At 41.6% G+C, this 18,299-nt stretch overlaps 2 protein-coding genes across 3 annotated transcripts; both read right to left on the reverse strand.

Annotated features, from left to right (window-relative positions):
• Positions 1-346: 346 nt before the first annotated feature.
• Positions 347-12,072, reverse strand: rfc1 (replication factor C (activator 1) 1). The gene is made up of 23 exons (XM_085777602.1): positions 11,968-12,072; positions 11,487-11,627; positions 10,830-10,905; positions 10,387-10,500; positions 9,686-9,972; positions 9,489-9,563; positions 8,876-8,953; positions 8,071-8,433; positions 7,818-7,931; positions 7,509-7,688; positions 7,082-7,186; positions 6,062-6,470; positions 5,795-5,907; positions 5,436-5,550; positions 4,824-4,912; positions 4,534-4,671; positions 4,343-4,438; positions 3,997-4,250; positions 3,776-3,893; positions 3,138-3,283; positions 2,836-3,049; positions 2,230-2,415; positions 347-949 (listed from the first exon to the last, which is right to left on the reverse strand). The coding sequence occupies exons 1-23, from the start codon at positions 11,968-11,970 to the stop codon at positions 842-844; spliced, it is 3,522 nt and encodes a 1,173-aa protein (XP_085633728.1). The 5' UTR covers positions 11,971-12,072; the 3' UTR covers positions 347-841.
• Positions 12,073-13,492: 1,420 nt separating this feature from the next.
• On the reverse strand, positions 13,493-17,297 carry rpl9 (ribosomal protein L9). Of its 2 annotated transcripts, XM_085777653.1 has the most exons (7): positions 17,249-17,297; positions 17,003-17,118; positions 16,500-16,595; positions 16,132-16,264; positions 15,494-15,574; positions 14,247-14,376; positions 13,493-13,651 (listed from the first exon to the last, which is right to left on the reverse strand). In XM_085777653.1, the coding sequence occupies exons 1-6, from the start codon at positions 17,292-17,294 to the stop codon at positions 14,270-14,272; spliced, it is 579 nt and encodes a 192-aa protein (XP_085633779.1). In that variant the 5' UTR covers positions 17,295-17,297; the 3' UTR covers positions 13,493-13,651; positions 14,247-14,269. The 2 variants fall into 2 exon arrangements, with proteins under 2 accessions (XP_085633779.1, XP_085633770.1); XM_085777644.1 differs by lacking the exon at positions 14,247-14,376.
• Positions 17,298-18,299: the final 1,002 nt, after the last annotated feature.

Consider the following 18,299-nt stretch of genomic DNA (forward strand, 5'->3'; position numbering starts at 1 on the left):
ATTGTATGTTATTTAACTTGTTCATTGTTTTTGATTTTGATCAAATAATCATTTAGGACATTTTTTTTAACCATTTTATAAAAAAAAAAGAAGCAAAACAATCCCAAAAATAAATAAATAATGGGTAGATGAATTGGTGATTAAACTACTCAGTGTTTTCAGCCTACATTTTACCTGATAATCTCATATTAAGTTATTTTGCCTAAATTTACTTTGTTATATTGAGCGGCTGGATTTCTCTGAATAAATGTGTTAAAAAATATAAATCTAAAAACAAACCTGAAACCATTTTATCAAAACTTTCTGAAACATGGCTGCTTTCCCTCATTTAGAGAAATAAAACACAGACACATTTCTCCATTAATCCTCATGAAATCTTTACAAAATCGACATTTACAGGGTCATCAGTGCTAACCACAGAGCAAAAGCTAAAGTATCGTACTGTACTGAAGTCGTAGCAAAAAGTAACAGTCTTCTACACCATTATTTACAACCTCGACACCTGGATCACAAACAGATGGCGACGCTCCTGATGCGACACGTTACAACAGAGATGTACAGACATGATAGTGGGTCCAACACAGAGACAGTATGCATCATTTCGTCATGAAGACACTGATGGAAGTTGACAGGGAGTTGCTAAAAACTGGAAAAGGCAATTCTCAGCCAGTGTGGAACGAGTCAGGTGTTTGTCTGAGGGACAGGTGAGTTACCTGCAGAGTTTAAGGCCAGTTTCACTACATTCTGATGCTCATTACAAGATCGCTGTAAGTGCAGAGTAAAGTGTTAAGAGTCTGTGGGGGCAGGTGGAGGACGACGACAGCTAGCGCCGCTCCTCTGGTCATTTCGTAGCCTTCCCTTTGCCTTTGCCCTTTCCCTTGCCTTTTCCTTTCCCAGCGTCGTCTTTCTTCTCTGTCTTTGACTCCTTGGTGGCCTTCGCTTTCTTCTGCTGCAGGGAGCAACAAGAGACACGTGAGAAATAAACAGATACATTTTTTTTTTAAAAGACAACATTGCCTTCAGCTCAGGGGCCGTATTCCTAAAGATTCTTAGTGCAAAGAGTTGCTCCTAGTGGCCAAATTCTAAGAAAATTCTTAGAATCATGATGTTTTCTTAGAATTTCTCCTAAAAGTTAAGAGTAGATCCTAGTAAAGATAAAAGCTATTCCTAAAGAATCCTAGCTCTTAAGAGAGCTCCTAAGGTGGGATCTGTTAAGAGTAGGGAAGAGGACTTTTAAGTGGCTTAGGAGTTCCCTAAGCAGAGGACAAAATGGTGGACAGAAGAGGCAGGAGAGATATTCTCCAAACACTGGATGTCAGTGAATTAATGAAATGCTACAGATTGTTCCTGTTCCTCTGTCCAGTTGGGTTTCCTTGTTCTTTTCTTCTCCATTGCTGTTCACTGGTTTGTGGTAGATTTCAAAGCCAACCAACACTGCTTCTTATAGGCCGGTCAGCAATCACAGACACTGATTAAAGCTGAGCCATTTTACCCTTGTTAATACCAAATTGAGTTGGAAAGTTGAAAGTGCAAAAATGACCAGCATGGTAATTAATATAAGCAAATAAATCTAAGTTTCACTATGTGAATACTGTGCAAGTTTTCACACATTTTGTAGGATAATTTTAAAGTATATCTTACTATTCATTTAACAGATATTTTCTTTTATGTGAAATAATTTTTACAATTACACAGTCTTCATAAGATTGGATTTTATGGTTAAATTTATCGATTTGAGGGTCCATCCTTTGCCCATTATCACCAAAAGTATATTTTTTTTATCTAGCTTTTTTTATTTTTTGGGCATTTTGGCCTTTAATTGACAGAACAGTTGAGAGAGAGACAGGAAATGGGAGGCAGAAAGACATGCAGGATAGGACTGCTCCACAAGGGATTCGAACCGGGGCCACCTGCAGTGAGGACTATAGCCTCAACACATGGGGCGGGTGCTCTTTATCTAACTTTTAGGATCAACCAATCACAGCGTTTGAAATGATGACTCATACCTAGCAACGGGGGTCAACCACACCTCCTCACTAAGATAGGAGTTTCTGTCCACTCCTTGCTCAGAGTTCTCTGAGAGTGTTGTGGAATCACTCCTAAGCTAAAACTCCTTGCTAGGAATTTTTAGGTTAAGTTAGGAGCTCTCTGAGAGGATTCTTAGAATCTTTAGGAATACGGGCCCAGATGTTTATCATATCATATCGTATATCATTTGACTGCCCTTACTTTGATCATAGCATCGGCTTTGAGGCCGTCTCCTTCATCCTCCGACTCCTGAACTCCGTTGTCCACGTCTTCTCCTCCCAGCTCCGACTCCCCACCTCCACCGCGGCGGCCTTTCTTCACAACTTGCAGGGAGTACGGTGTCAAGTGGACTTCTTTGTTGTATGCACGTGTAAAAGCTGCCTTCACCTGGGACGACAACGACAGCACAGGCGTTAAAAATCACTGTGTTGGACGTAAAGTAAAATAAACTTGGATCTGAATGAGCGCTTCTTTTTCTTGTTGTTGTACCAAAGATAAATTCCTCCATCTCTCTCTCATGGTCTGAAATGGATGATTATTTTCATTACAGATTGACTTATTTCTTATATTAGCCGATGAACGTCTGAACAGTACAAATATTCAGTTTACTTCTTGATTTATAATAATTATAATAAAGTAATAACAAATAATGATATCGTACAAAATCCTCAAACTTGACCAGCAAACGCCAAAGAGTTTTGTTCTATAAAAATTGAAACAACTAAACAAAAGGGCCTGAATTAAACATGACGTCACTCCTCAACACTTTATTCCAGCAGACCAGACTGAACCCGCACCCTCCCTCACCTTAGAGTCCAGCTTGGAGTAGGGGTCAGGCTGTCCACCCCAGATACTGATCTCCATGATGCTGTCCACATCCTCCCTGACCAGCTGGTAGTCGTCCAGCAGCTGCACGGCTTGACCGGCGCCCTCTGCTCCGAGCCTCTGAAGTGGGCTGAGCAGCGTCTGCCGCAGGTAGTGAAGGTAGTCCAGGTTGACGGCCTGTCGGCTGCTGAACGTCCTGCACGAGACAAACAGGTACAACGACGCTCACACACCGTGATCCTGTGACCGCCTGTAAATAAAATGAATGAACAGGTTCCACTCACTTTAAGCTCATGTGTGAGGCCAGCTCCTGGACGATGCGGGAGTGTTTATTGGTGGAGGAGAACTTGCCGAGCCAGCTGGGGAACGTGGGGAACTGACTCATGTAGCCTTTCATGAGCTCGCCTGGTAACACACTGGCATAGATGGCCTGCGAACACACACACAGAGCAGCACAACGATGAAGCTCTGGTGTCGCAACACATGAGCTCCTGTCTGTATAAAGCTACTGCGAGAAAAAGCTTGTGATTGTGAAAGTTTGTGTTTGAATTACTTTCAATGTTTGTTTGTTTTTTAAAAAGCACAAGCCGATTCACCAGTCCACTGTGTCAAACCGCTGCTATAAAAACTGTGTTTCTCTTCTGTAGTGTCACTGTAAAGTATCAGAGTTAGCACTGACGACCCAGTAAATGTCAGTTTGGTCAAGATTTCATGAGGAAATGTGTCGCTTTAGGGGTGTCTTTTTGTTTTTGTTTTTTTTCCCCAAAATGAGAGTAAGCAGCTGCGTTTCAGACAACTGGCTTTTACAAAATTAAAGCAATTTAAGATAATTTCAGCCTCACACAACATTATTAGAAAATAATATATGAAATCATTTCACCTAAACCTCTAAAATTCATGTGTGTGTGTGTGTGTGTGTTACCTGTGTGGGCAGCAGAGACCAGTTCTGCCCAGAGCGGATCCGTCTGTCCACCAGGTCTCCGTCAGAGATGGAGTCCGCCGTCTTGCTGAGCAACACCAGGTGGGACTTCAGATCTCCACTGTCGGCGGAGACGGATGAGAAAATACAGGATCGTTAAAAGAACAGTTCATCATTTTAGTTAAAACGTGGTCGTGTGTTTTGAAGCGGCGGTACTCTCTCACCCTGCAGCCGCTGGACGAACATGCAGGTAGTTCTCCTGGACAAACAGCGGCGCGAGCGAGTAGTCGTGAAAGAAGAGGTCGGACTTGTCTATGAGGCTCATGTGGGCCGTCTCCTCTCCTTTGGCGAAAACCTTCCTGCAAACGTCAAACGGCCCCATTTTCATGTCCTTGCGAGCGCTGGCGGCGTCGGACTTGCACTGGTCGTACGTCATCACCTTGTCTTTGGCCGACCACATGCTCAGGTTGTGGATCACCTGGAGAGAAAAATAAAAGAGCCAACAGGTTGAGAGGGCGGACGGAGGAGTGAAGACGTCACCTCAGTATGAATGGACTTTGTCTCCTTTACCTGTCGGACGTCCTGATTGGAGGCCAGGATGATTTCGTTAAGAGCTGGGGGTGGGATCTTGATTCCCTCTTTGAAAGCGATGGACATCATGGCTCCCTGGTTGAAAAGATGAAGACATTTTATTTAAATTTTGACAGACATTATTAGACGTTGGACCAAAAGTGTGTGTGTGTGTGTGTGTGTGTGTGTACCTTGATCTGTTCCACTCGCGGCCTCTGGAAGCGCAGATCAAAGCAGTAGTTGGCCAGTGACCTGATCTTCTGGTGGTTACGATCGTTGCACATGCAGATGATGGGAATCTTTGAACCTTTGATCAGGGCGATCATCTCCTACGAGAGGAAGGAGGTCAGAGGTCAGAGGTCGGCATCAAACACACGTGGCTCTCTTGAAACCATTCACTGGTCATCAGACTGAAATTATTAGACTCACTTCATTATTCAGTCTGACACTGCGCTAATGTGAAGCTGTCGTATTCACTCACCTGGATTCCTCCACGGTCCTCGTTGCCGGCCATGCCGTCAACCTCATCCATGATCAGGACGTGTTTACTGCTCACCGTTTGGGACGTGCCTGCAAAACACACACACACACACCGAAAGTCACATACACCACTTCACTTTTGGATGAATTACATGTTACATTACAATGACAGGGTGAATTTCCACAAATGTTTACACTTAGTTAGGGCTCTATCTGTGTTAAGTAACACCTCCTCCTCTTATTTACTGAGGCAAGCCATTATATCACACTCTTTTTGAAGACTTAACATTGCAGAAATATTCTTAGTTGCACTTTATCTTTGACACAGAAAACACCTGTAAGTATAAACACACCTGTTTACTTTTGCTTAATAAACTAAATTTAGCAGCCTAAATTCTAAAAGATGACATGAAGCTGCTTCACAAAATTTAAAAATAATAATAATAATAATTTCCTTGTCAAATAAGCACAAACTGTCAGTGGAGTACAATAGTTTAAATCTGTCAAATTTTGAAATTTTGAATTCAAAAGTACATGTTCAGTTATGCATCCAGGCCACAGCTCGTCATATTTATGGATCTATAAAAGCTTAATCACAGAGAGAGGGACAAACCTTTGTAAAAGCCTTCGATGCTCGTGTTGTTTAGTGATTCTGCGACGACCTCCTTCAGGCTGTTTTTGCTGCGAGTACTGCTGGCGTTCATCTCCACATAGCTGAAGCCCAACTCCTACACACACACACACACACACACACACACACACACACACACACACACACACACACACACACACACACACACACACACACACACACACACACACACACACACACACACACACACACACACACACACACACACACACACACACACACACACACACACACACACACAGTTAAGACGTCCAGGGTCAAACATTATTTGAGCTTGAATTCATGGTTGTAGAAATACACATGGATGTTGTCAGACTGACCTCGCACACCAGGGCAGCAGTGGTGGTCTTCCCGACCCCCGGAGGCCCAGAGAGCAGAGCAGCTTTAAATCCTGATCCATCATCCTTCCCTCCTCCAAACTTACCAAACCTCGCTAATGTGCATGAAAAAACAAAACAGTGATGAATATCCATGGCTGAGATTCGCTGAAACAAAGTGATGTCTTGTTTTTATGAATACATACGAATAACTTTAATATTTTACTTTTAGTTTGTATTACTGACAAAGATAAACTGCTGATCTACTACCTGCTGGTTTGGAGGCAGGGCCGCTCTGGTTTTTGTACCAGTTCTGCAGCCAGCGCAGCAGCTTGTTGGCACAGCTCTGGTCGCCCTGCTGCCCAATCACCGTCTTCAGAGAGCGTGGTCGGTACTTGTCCACCCACAGCAGACTGCTGTCTTCCGCAGTCGACGAGGATGGGGAGGATGAAGAACCGGTGGAGGAGGACGAGAGGCCCAGCTCCCTCCTGGCGGTGTGACCCGAGCCTCTCCCAGGCGGAGTGCCTCCAGCTCCAGACCTGCTGCCACGGCCCTGAGCCAGGCCGGTCTTCGACGGGCTCGGGGTGTGAGGGGACCTGGAGTTTCCCTTGGAGGGGGAGATCTTCTGGGTCTTGGGGGTGCTCTTTGAGGGGGGAGTCCTGGTCTTTGAGGCTTTGCCCTAAGAGAGAAACAAGAAAATGTCTGAATAAAATGCACCTTTACATGTAGAGTTAAAGTAATTGGTTGATCAATCAAATCACAAAAAAGGATGACATAATCAACCCAACGTTTTTTAATCAGTAAAAACATTTTTCAAACAAAAAGTTCAAACATTTACTCATTTCTATTTTAACCTCGGTCTTTTGGGCTCAGAATTTGGCACTAAATCCCTCTGAGGCCCTCAATCACAGTTTTTTGTGTTGTTTTTTCTAACTTACTGGTTTTCCTAATAAACTTATCATTTTGAAGATTTTCATCAGATTTGTAAATGTTGCACAAATTCAGAATCAGCACCTCAGCAAACTATGTATGCCAATCAATAAAGACTCCTGTACAACATAATAGGGGTTAATATCCCATAAATCAAAAATAAAAACTGACCATTTTCCCTGTCATAGATTAAAGCTGTAAACCATAATAAAGGATTTTTTCATCTCAGAAAATTTTATCTATTAATTTGTATATAGAGGCTTATGTCTGGAAGTTTAGGCCCCCCGTTAGCTTTGGAGGGTAAAAAGCATGATAAATACATACTGTAAATATATTTCAGAAGAAACTTTAAGTACCGACCTCTGCCTCTGCAGCAATCTCATACTTGGACTTCTTTCCTGGTTTGGTTCTGATTAACTCCAACAGACCGTCCTCATCAATGATCTTTGTACCAAGACTCTCGGCCTGAGCAGAGCAGGACAAAACACTATTAAGTCAAGATTCAACAGTGTCTCTGAAGGACAGATACATGGACACAGTACAGGAAAGAGACAGGACATTAAAATTAAAAAAGACAGACAATAAAGAATCTATCTATCTATCTATCTATCTATCTATCTATCTATCTATCTATCTATCTATCTATCTATCCATCTGTGAATATTGATGCCTCCATCACTGATGTAGAGGCATAAAAAATATCATGCCACTCAACGTCAGTGCTTAATGAAATCATGCAAATTTCCTTATGGAACTAATGTTTGTGTGTTCTAGCCTTGTTGGTCACCTTCTCCAGCTTCGACACCCCGCTGTCCCTGCCCTGCACCAGGTAGGTGGTCTTTTTGCTGATGTTGCCCGTCACTTTGCCTCCGTAGCGTTCAACGAGGGATTTGGCGTCATCTCTCTCCATGGACTCCAGGACCCCCGTCAACACAAACACACAGCCCTCCAAACAGTTCTCTGCTCCCTGGAGAACACACATGGAGGACGGTCAGAGGTTCAGAACGATACAAAGACGGTGGTCGGCAGATTTCCTGGAGGCTGATGTGTGTGTGTGTGTGTGTGTGTGTGTGTGTGTGTGTGTGTGTGTTGTCACCTGTGGGATTTCCTTGGAGCCCAGAGCTCGTGGGCCGTCTCTGTTGAGGAAGTTCCTGAAAGCTACAGAGTTGCCTTTCTTCTTCTCAGCATCATCAGGACTTGTGCTTGTACTCTGATCAAAGACAGAGAGGACATTCAACTTGTTGTTTTACTTGTTTCACTGTGCTGCAAAACTAATTTGTCTTTCAGGACAAATAAAATGATTAATTAATAGGTTAAGATACGATACATGTAACACTTGCGATTCTCACCTCTGGTTTCTTGGGAGATGTTTTAAGTGCAGTGGGTGTCGTTCCTGTTTTGGGGGTGAACTTCATGTCTGAGTTCGATGAAGTGATGGGCGCCTTTCTAGGAGAGGTTTTAATTTTTGAGGGTGAAATGGGGGTTTTGCTCTTTGTCCCTATGTCTTTGTCTTCCTCTTTTTTCTTCATTATGGCCAATTTGGAGCTGGCTTTGGCAGGAGCAGGGTTCTTCTTAGGAGTGGGACTGACCACGTCCTCCGACATGCTGCGGTTGGTCTTTGTCGGGCTCTTTGTGCTGCCGGCAGAAGAGTCTGTGCTGCTCTTTTTGGAAACTGTGGCAGGTGTTTGTTTTTCATCTGAGCCTTTACGAGCCTGGATGAGAACACGCACACATGTAAATGTTAACAGCCACCAGCATTAGCAGCGAGTGCGACTTCACACATTATGTAAAAAAAATAAATAAATAAAAAATTATGTTATGATCTGTATACTATCTACTACCGTAACATGTTATGTCAAAATGTCATAAGTAAAAGAATGTTACATCAAAATGTAGTGTGTGTGTATGTATGTATATATATATATATATATAATAATAAGAAAAGAAGAAAAAAGCAAAAAGATATGTATGTATGACAAATATTCTTATTCTGTGGGTAATGGGGGCGGGACTAGATAAGCTTTTGCTTCTCCCGCTTTTCCCTTTCGGCCATGTATTGTATTATTTGATGATGAAGTGTGATGATGATGATTTAAATTGACATGCCCGAAATAAACAAATTGATTGATTGATTGACATCATCGTGGTCTTTACCTTCTTCGCCTGTGGCTCCTCGTCCAGCATGGCCAGGGTTCTGGCAAACTCCTCGTCCTCATGGACCTGCTTTTCCACCTGAGTGAAGTCAGGAGAGGAAAGGAAAAGAAGAGTAAGTTCAGTAACGAGTTGCAGCAGCAGTGACACTTTTTATCTGAACAGTCACTTTCTTGAGATCTTTTTCTTCCAAGTCAAAGTCAACTTTGTTTGTCAATGCAATATACATGATTTACATGATATATAACGATTGAAATGTGTGTTTCTCTCTGTCCACTGTGCCATTTAAATAGGATAAAATAAATATAATATAAAAATATACGAAAATATGAGCCACACACATTTACATATGAAGAGTATGATAAAAAGTATCTATGTGTCGTGCAATAAATGTTTACTGTGCAAATATGGATGCTGATGTGATATGAATTGTTGAAGTATTCACCATTATATCACTAAATGATACATGAAAACGTGTCTATAAAATGTTCAAAATGTGTTACAAGTCTAAAGTGGTTTAAACAAACGGCTTTTATAACCACCCTGCAGGTGAAGAACAGTCAACTGTTCCAGATCTGATTATTGGTTCAGTGAACGATGATGTCGATCAGCCTACCTCCATGTCTTCCTCCATCTGCAGGTGTCTAGCGATTTCCTCATCACTGATCAGATCGTCTGTTTCCTGAGTCACCTGTCGAGGAGATGAGTTCATTTGTAAAAAGATTATTTGTTTAAAACTGTAACAAAAGACAGAGTCTGGGCCTTGATGGTTTGGACACAGAAGAAGTACTTGATCAATCTGTCGGTACTCACAGTCTTTCGTTTGGTGCTGGCGACCAGCTTCTTGTCTGAGCGCTGGATAGACCCACTACCAAAGTAGTCGAATACTGAGGTGGGGGTTTTTTTGGGCTGAGGGGCCGGCGCTGATTTAGGGGTGACAGGTTTGGGAGGAGACCTCACCCCTGGTTTTTCCTGTGTGGAGGAAGACTTGACCAGAGGTTTGGACCCTGAAAGAGGACTCGTTGCATCTGTCTTTGTTGGTTTGGACGTGTCATTCTGCTTGGTCTTCTTCAGGGACTGAAAGTTATCACTGTCCGAGTCTACAATCAAAAAATAAAAATATCCTATTAGAGCAGAACTTTTACTAAATCAATCACCAATCATCTGTCATTCCTCAACTTACAGCTGGATCCACATATTTAAAAACACTCAAGTCCCCTCAGTTTGTAGTATGACTGTTTGAATACAATAATATTACTCATTTCGTTTAGTTGAGTTTTTTATTTATTTTCACTAATAAGCTGTTTTAAATCTCACTGTTGTGATCAACACTATCAGCCTAATTTGTGCTCTAGAAATAAGATGGTAGATTTGACAACAAAGTTAGTAGTGATGAGGAGCAGGAAAATGTATCTAAGAAGAAACATTTCCTTTATTGTTAAGAAAATACGTATGTGAATTTATTACAGGTCCGGAGTGTAAACTATGACTGAAGTATGATGATAAACCTTCACCTGTTTCAGAGACATACTGCACAGGATCTTTTTTTGGAGGCGGTGACAACTTGCTAGTCTTTTGTTTCTCTTTGGGGGATTTCTTTGTCTTCCTCACCGGCTCCTCATCAGAGTCTGGACAGAAGAGAAAGATGTGTTGTGAAGAAAAGACATGCTCAAGCTGATGAAAAAATAGTCCACTCTACATTTGAAGCTTCTTTCTTAAAAGGTTGCTCGTGATATTTAAAACAAACAAACAAAAAAACAAAGTTTGTTTTACTTCCAATTTGTTTTTAGGTTTTTCTAGTATCATCTAAGACTATTCAAAAGACTGAATGAAAGAATACTACTAACAAGAGGAGCAAACTGCCTCTAACTGGATGACTAAATCATGATGGGGGCAGTCGAGGTACAATGACTAGTGGATGAACTGACTGGTTGATAAGCGTCCAGGTCACACTTACCTGACTCGATGACTGCATGCTTCTTTCGTTTTTTCTCTGTATCCTTACGTTTCTCATCACTTTTGGGGCTTTTGATCTAAAATCACAAACCAGAGTTAACCCCGATCAATACAACAATGAAACAGAGATAAGAGAGGCTGAGTATGACAGTGATGCAGATGAAGTTGTCACATAATCCAGTAGATAAACAGAACGTTAGGATACTTTAATGACAGCACTGAACTTTGGATTCTGATATTTCCAGCCACCTAGTCTAAGCCTTGACACTGTTAGATTTGTAAAACCTTTATTTTATTGAAGGTAAACATATTTTAATTTTTCCATACAGAGAGATAACAACAGACCTCAACAATAATACATACCGTAAACATTATAGCTATCAGACCTGGACCTGAACAGTTTTAAATTGATTCAACTATTATTCAAGTATGTAAATCACGTGAGATTCAAAGCCTCCATATAGATTATCCCAGAGAAGATAACAACACAAGAACAAGAGATTTCACCGACTTTCCTGACACCTGCCCATGTCTGGATCAAACCCCACTACATTTTACACTGTTAGACTGTTATGGAGAGTAAAGACTATTGGAAATACACCTGGCTTATTATAACACAGCTCTGTGTAAATGTCACATGTCAGTTTTATCTCCTTGCCTTGTTGGCCTCTTTCTTCTTCTGTTTGGCCCCCTCCACTGGCTTGTTGCCCTTCTTCTCCTCTACTCTGAGGTTTCCATTGGGGGCTGGTTTCTGCCCCGCAGCTTTACCTGCAGCCGGGGCAAAGAACCGCCTGATGTCCTGGGTGCACAGACACAGACAGACAACATGTATGATGAGTTCACCATGATATCAAACACACAGACAACACGTATCACTGCTGTTACACTTTATGGCGCGAGATGTGGAGGAAGACGTAAAATACAAAGCAGCAGGTTGATATTAACACCAACGAGGACGATCACACTGAGTATCCTGGCTGAACTTAAAAATAACAAGTTGATTAAGTTAAGTTTATCCTCTTTAGCTGCAGCTAACACTAACACTACGCAGCGTCGCTTTAGCTTTAATCAACCGTCGTCACACGCTCGCTCGGTTTCACCGTCCGAGCAGTGACACAGTATTGAAATCAGTAACCTACCATTATGAAGACGTTTTTCTGGTAGTTTAAATTTCTAGTTATTTATCAGAAAAGTCACAGAGCTGTTTGCAGCCGCTTGGCGCGAAGCGGGACTCTGCGGTCGCCAGGAGATGACGAACAACCGGGAGTCGGTCGGGTCGGCGCGCGCGGCGGCAGCGGCGGCGTGCGTCGTGTGCGTCACTCAGCGTGTGTTTTTGTTTTTGATAAAATAAAAAATAAAAAAGGAATCACCAAGTTTACCCATAGGAGAAAAAAAAGAAATCTCTCGGCATCCCCCGGACGACCAAGCAATTGCAATGTTTATATTGCAGTTGCTTGAAAAATTTCATATATGTTCATATTCTAACTGTATTGATGTGTTGATATTTTGAAGAAACAGCGCAGTGACAGGCAAATAAACGAGTTTAACTAAGTTACATTTCCTGGAGAAAAAATAGTGTCCTATATTCTGATTTAGCTATATCTGGTGGATTTGCAGTAGGCCTACATGTTGTATTAAAATTAATACTGCATTAAAAAAAATGTGAAATGACAGATTATACCAATAAACGTCGTCATTCATTTTAAACTCATACTAACAATTATAAGACAACTGCAATTAAAGTGTAGCTTGTATAGATTGGATGTAATGTTGTGTCTTGTGGTTACTGTACTATTATTGTTACATTATGATTGTTTGACTGCACCTGGCAACCCCTTAGAGGGCTGTTGTATCTGCTGTTGTTGTTGTCTATGCCTGTTTTGCACAACATTTCAGTTTGCTTCTTGTTTCTATGTCTTTTATGTGTATGCTGTGAAGTGCTTTGATTGTTTTATGCTTTGTTGTCTTGGAGAGGCCGAAGACAAATTTCCACTACGGTGACCATAGTCTTTCTATCTATCAAATATATTATATTATCACTACATTTTTGTGTACCGTATACAGATCTTTCTTTTTTATATAAGTTGATTGCAAAAGACCATTACTCATAATTCATGCAAATCTAAATGGCTAAAAAAAAAATATCATTTTACAGTTGAAATCAATCAGTATGACCACTAAATTAAAAGTGTAAAGACCAAAAAGGCTACAAGGACGTCATCTTTCTATCCTTCAACATGTGACCGCGGCCACACCAGTCCCTCTGGGCGATTTCAACGTTATGAAGATTTAAAGACAGAGTAGATTAAAGTAATTACAATACATTGTCCAGGGGTCACAAATGTCTATCAATTTCCCTGGGAAACACTCCACTGAACTCCCAGTAAAAGCCTGTCCAGTTCAAACTGTAACTCTGAAAACACACGGATTTAAACTTTCAGAGGAAATCACATTACTGCCAGTGAGTGAAGTGACTTTCAGTGTGAACATCTACACTGAACTACAGTTACTATACTACTACAATATTATAATCATTTATCAATTTTTGCATTTGTAGCCATTCTCCACTTCCTTAGTAAAATTTGTCAAGTCATTTGAACTAAAACCACTCTGTCCTGCAGGCGACCAAGTTAAATAAAACAGGAAACAACCAGAACAGAGATGAAATGGAAAAGATGGTAATTTATTGGTCATTAGGGAACATGGTGCACATTTATTCGGCTTCTAGCTCCACCACAGTGGTCTTCTCGCTGATGTAGATGCCATCCAGGAACTTCCTGATGTCCTTCTTTCTGACCGTGGTGGCCTGTTGGATCAAGGCCGCTGAAAAACACAAGGGCAAAGTGTGAAAACCAGTCACGTGCAGCAATCAGGCAGGTGGTTTAATGAGGTGTTACCAGAACATGCTGAATTTACCAAGGCTTTGACAGCCTGTATGATATTATCATCATCATCATGCACTATTGAGGAGATTCTTCAAAAAAGTCTAAATACAGTACGTCTTTGCATGCAGTGGATACTGAGCTAAACACCTGATGCAACACAGGGCTCAGCAATAGTTCAGTACATGCAGACCGCAAAAGAAAGATTGATTTCTTTGCCTACAGCTGCCATGTTGTAGCAGAAATGAAAGAATAGATGCATCTGATCTGATGAGAACTACTTTTCAGATGGATGTAAAAAAAAAAAAAAGAAAAGAAAAAAAGAAAGAAAGAAAAGAAAAGAAAAGAAAAATGATGTTTTCAATCATATTGGCCTTCCAACATAAATAAAAACACTCTACAAAAACAAAAAGTTGCAGACATTGCTGGAACAGAAAGAGAACACACAAAGAGACAGTGTAAGAAACATGCAGACAAACAAACAGAGGGCGGCTCCCTTGTTCGCCACAGAGGAGGGTTCGGCGGCATCGTCTAACCTCTACGACTGCAGATGGAACTTTTACTGATCCCCTTCCACTACTGTTCCCTTCTCAGACACGTAAATACCGTCCAAGAACTTTCTGATATCCTTATTTTTGACTGTGGTTGCCTGTTGGATCAGAGCAGCTGGAACAGAGAGAGGTTGGGGTAATGAGCAGCACATCACAACAATCACAGAGGAGAGATACAGGTACTAGGTGGCTATGAGGTTCTGTTGTTAAGGCTCTGTGATACATGGTGCCATTTGAAATGAAATGACTATAAAGCTTAACTTTCAGCTTTAATGTTAGGCTGTTTTACAGGAAGAAATGTAATAAGTTTAATATTTTATAGTTGGTTGTAGTGGAGTAGTAGAGCTACAGCATCTAAACAGCTCAAAGTTAAATCACAAAACAACCATTTCATGTCAAGTCCAAAGTGATGGAGCACAGAGCCAACAACACACAGATGTCTCATCCTGGTTAGAAAACAATACTGAACTAACAGTGGACATGTGGGGAGAGGGGCTGAGGGTGGGCTCACTTTAAAATCTGTCCAATCAGGGGTCAGAATCAGTGTTGATTCTTACAGTGAAGTCTTACTAAAAAATGAACTGAGGTTCACTGATGGTTTTTTACACAAGATCTAATACAGAGCATAAGAAACGTTGATGACTGAAGTCAGTAGCTCAACCAGGGACTCAGGATGCTGTTTGTCTCTCAATTTTCATGGTGAAACAAATTAATTTTTTTTGTTCACGGCTCCAATACATTGTTCAAACCACTCTTGTGCGAAGTGGTAACAACTCGGCACATGTATGATCTTTGACAGAGGGTAACAGGTTGATTTTAACTTCAGTGTAAACTGTCACCAGAAAACTTTGGGAGCCGCTGACTTCAGGAACATCAATTGTTAAGGGAATAATCTGTTCTGTAGATCATGGGGAGGGAAGGCTATACATGAAAACTGTATCTGACAGGATCAATTACTACACAACAGGGCACCACTCTCTGCCATCACCTGCCACCAAGTTCATTATTTGTAAATCAATCAATAAAAAAAGTGTTACTTGACATCAAGCTGCCTGAACTGAGACATATCATAAAACCTGCTTGAACAATTGTGATAATTCATCTGTAGCATTTTACTGGAGTAAATAGTAATTTTACTCAGGCGTAGTGCTGCAAGTCAGTCTTGTTCATGTGTGCAGAGGAATTACTAAAGCATGTAGAACGGCCTTTGAGTAAAACGGTGAACTACGTACATGAGTTTGACACCAGCTCGACGTCGTTGCCCTCCAGCACCAGCTCGTCCTTCTGGGCAGCGGAGACTGTGCAGACCACACCTGAGAAAAAAAAAGGAGACATGATCAGCACACTACACACAAAAAGTCACTCAAAGACTTGGCTAAAAACCCTCAAATCTGAGCTACAGCCATTTCACACAAGCTCATTGTGATTTACCACTTAACTCCAGTTGTGGACGACGTAAACAGAATTTACAGTATACTAAATCCTGGTCAGTAATGTTTTTCCAGTGAAACAACCCAAATATTGTCCTCTAGACTCTGTTTGCCGCCCCAACCCAAATACAGAGAGTTATAAGGTTATTGAGCTATTGGTCAACACAAAGACTAGATTGAATGTATGGCCCCACGGGGTGCTCCGTGTTCGAGTGGTTCAACTCCCGACAGAGAAGATCCTTAGCACATGTCATCCCCCCCAGTCTCTCTCCTTGCTTTCCTGTCTCACTACAATGTCCTATCAAATTAAGGCGAAAAACACCCCCCAAAAATATCTTTTAAAAATGTAAAGAATTACACCCCCACTTCATGGAAAATCAGACACAACAGAAAATGGGCACTTATCAGAGCTACAGTAAGACCATAACTTGCAGACTCACCGGTCCTCATTCGGACACGGCGGATGTACTTCTCTCCCAGGAAGTTCCTGATCTCCACCAGAGTGCCGTTCTCCTGAATAACAACGTTGATGGGGAAATGGGCGTACACAGAACGCATTTTGTACCGGAAACCCTGCGGTCAGAGGAGAGGAGAAGGGCGGTTAGTCACTGAGCTGGACTGCGAAGGCTGACAAAATAAATGGTCCGGCAACAAAAGCCGAACACATGGCGTTACGGCTACACAGCAGAAATCATAACTACAACATTACACCCACTCTACCATCGAGCCGGAGCTCAGAGCTTATGAGAGGAGATTGATGCTGGTCACAGTAACAAGCTCAGACTTCACATGTTGAAGTGTTTCTCACCAAAGTGACTCCCTTAATCATGTTCTGGACGTGGCTGCAGATGGTGCGCACGGTGGCCAGCTCCTTCCTGTTTCCCCACCATTTGTCCACACGAAGCTGAGGAGACAATGCGGCAACTCACATCAATTTCATTTAACAGGAACAGTTCTGATACAATTGATCTGTGACTCAATACAAACAAGTACTTGTCAGTTAATTTAATAACTCATTCACCAACAGGGAAATCTGTGATGTTACCATGGATATTTAATAAATTATTGCCACTGTTCAGGCCAAGAGCACGAAACAAAGCAGGTAAGTTGCAGCCCAACAACTAAACAATGATCTGTAAGTCAGCAAAGAGCTCTGTAAAGCTGAGACGAGCTGCTGATTCAGGCGATTGCTGAACCAGCTATAACCATCACTATGACTAGGTAGGATTATCATTTTGAATATTAAGCGCTATATTTATCCAAGTGTATTTTATCTTTGCGAATAAAATCTGTCATCTTGCTTTTCCTTACCTTCTTCTGTTTCTTGCCCAGCAGGCTGAGCTCCAGGTTGATGTGGTTGAACTCCCTGACGAGTTTGCCACGGGGCCCTTTGACAATTACTGTCCGCCCCTTCAACCTGATCTCGACTGCACCGACACACAGGAGCAACAAATAATAGAAGATAAAAAAAAAAAACACACAAACACAATAGGTAAGAAGCAACTCCCCAGTTTAAACATTAATCACACTTGTCTGTGGAAATGAGCAGTGTCTCACCATTGTCGGGGATGTCGACAGTCTGACTGCTGAGAATGGTCTTCATTCTGTAAGAAGAGACAAATACAATGTGTTTAATGCTCTGATATCTAGATACCTCACCTCTTCTGTAGCTGAGAGTTGAGTTCATTGATTCATGCTCAGTTAAAAACTGAATAAAAAGCTGCATTTACATAGTGCCATAGCAGACATACTGTCACACAAAAAACTAACATGTTAAAAACAAGATAATAAGTTAATTAGAATAAGAAAACACCTTATATATGATTATACAAAACAACCATAGCAACTGGTACAAGTTACAATGTGCTATGGTCAGGTCACTGTGTGCAGGCAGGTAATGCACATGTTATTTCTCGTGTCTTGCTATACATACACACAACAGGCAGAATACATAAATGTGTCTCATGTACACAGATTTAACTGAAGTGTGCTCGGTGTCAAACCGGACAGAGCCACAATGCGATACATCAACTAGCGCTAATGCTAACGTGGAGTTAGCGGACGTATTCAGAGCGGTATTCACGTGTTTTTACCAAAAAATTAAACTTCTCAAACACGTAAATGTAAGGTTAAGTGACAACTGGAGCCACCCGAAGGTGATCTTTAATAAATAACACTGTTCAACCCGCTGCGGCCATTAGCAGCGTCAGGCCTGGGAAACAGACAGCGGGAATCTACTAATATATCACACCATAAAACCTAAATAAAGACCAAAATACAGCCGATGTTGTGAAATACAAAGCTCTCAGTGTCTGACGATTTGAAATTAAGACTAAAACATGTTTAAATGCCACAGATGGAGTTGGATAAAACCACGGGAACCATTTTTCTGATATCCTCACCTCGCCGGTAGCAGAGGAAAGGAAGAAGGAAGGACGTCACGACGCTGTTGTAGAGCACGTACGTGACGTCACCAGGCATTAGCAGACGATCGCATCGATGATCACAAATTATCGACCTAAGGATGCAGGATGGCCATGTCAAAGATGTAAACAAACATTTAATAGCTTGAACTAGGAGACAATATCGATTAAACACTGATATGTTG

The sequence above is a fragment of the Trachurus japonicus genome, chromosome 1, assembly GCF_045865225.1.
Source record: "Trachurus japonicus isolate A0001 chromosome 1, Traja_1.0".
In the NCBI taxonomy this organism is placed as follows: domain Eukaryota; kingdom Metazoa; phylum Chordata; class Actinopteri; order Carangiformes; family Carangidae; genus Trachurus; species Trachurus japonicus.

Bases quoted from the DNA above. Each gene is read 5' to 3' on its own strand.
- rfc1 (XM_085777602.1), bottom strand. The intron at 5,908-6,061 runs GTAGTAGATCAG...CATGCACATTAG, and splicing joins CCCTGCCTCCAAACCAGCAG to CGAGGTTTGGTAAGTTTGGA. The intron at 4,913-5,435 runs GTTTGTCCCTCT...TGTGTTTTGCAG, and splicing joins CATCGAAGGCTTTTACAAAG to GCACGTCCCAAACGGTGAGC.
- rpl9 (XM_085777644.1), bottom strand. From the start codon at position 17,294: ATGAAGACCATTCTCAGCAGTCAGACTGTCGACATCCCCGACAATG. The intron at 17,119-17,248 runs GTGAGACACTGC...GTGTCGGTGCAG, and splicing joins TGTCGACATCCCCGACAATG to TCGAGATCAGGTTGAAGGGG. The intron at 16,265-16,499 runs GTGAGAAACACT...CTCTGACCGCAG, and splicing joins TGATTAAGGGAGTCACTTTG to GGTTTCCGGTACAAAATGCG.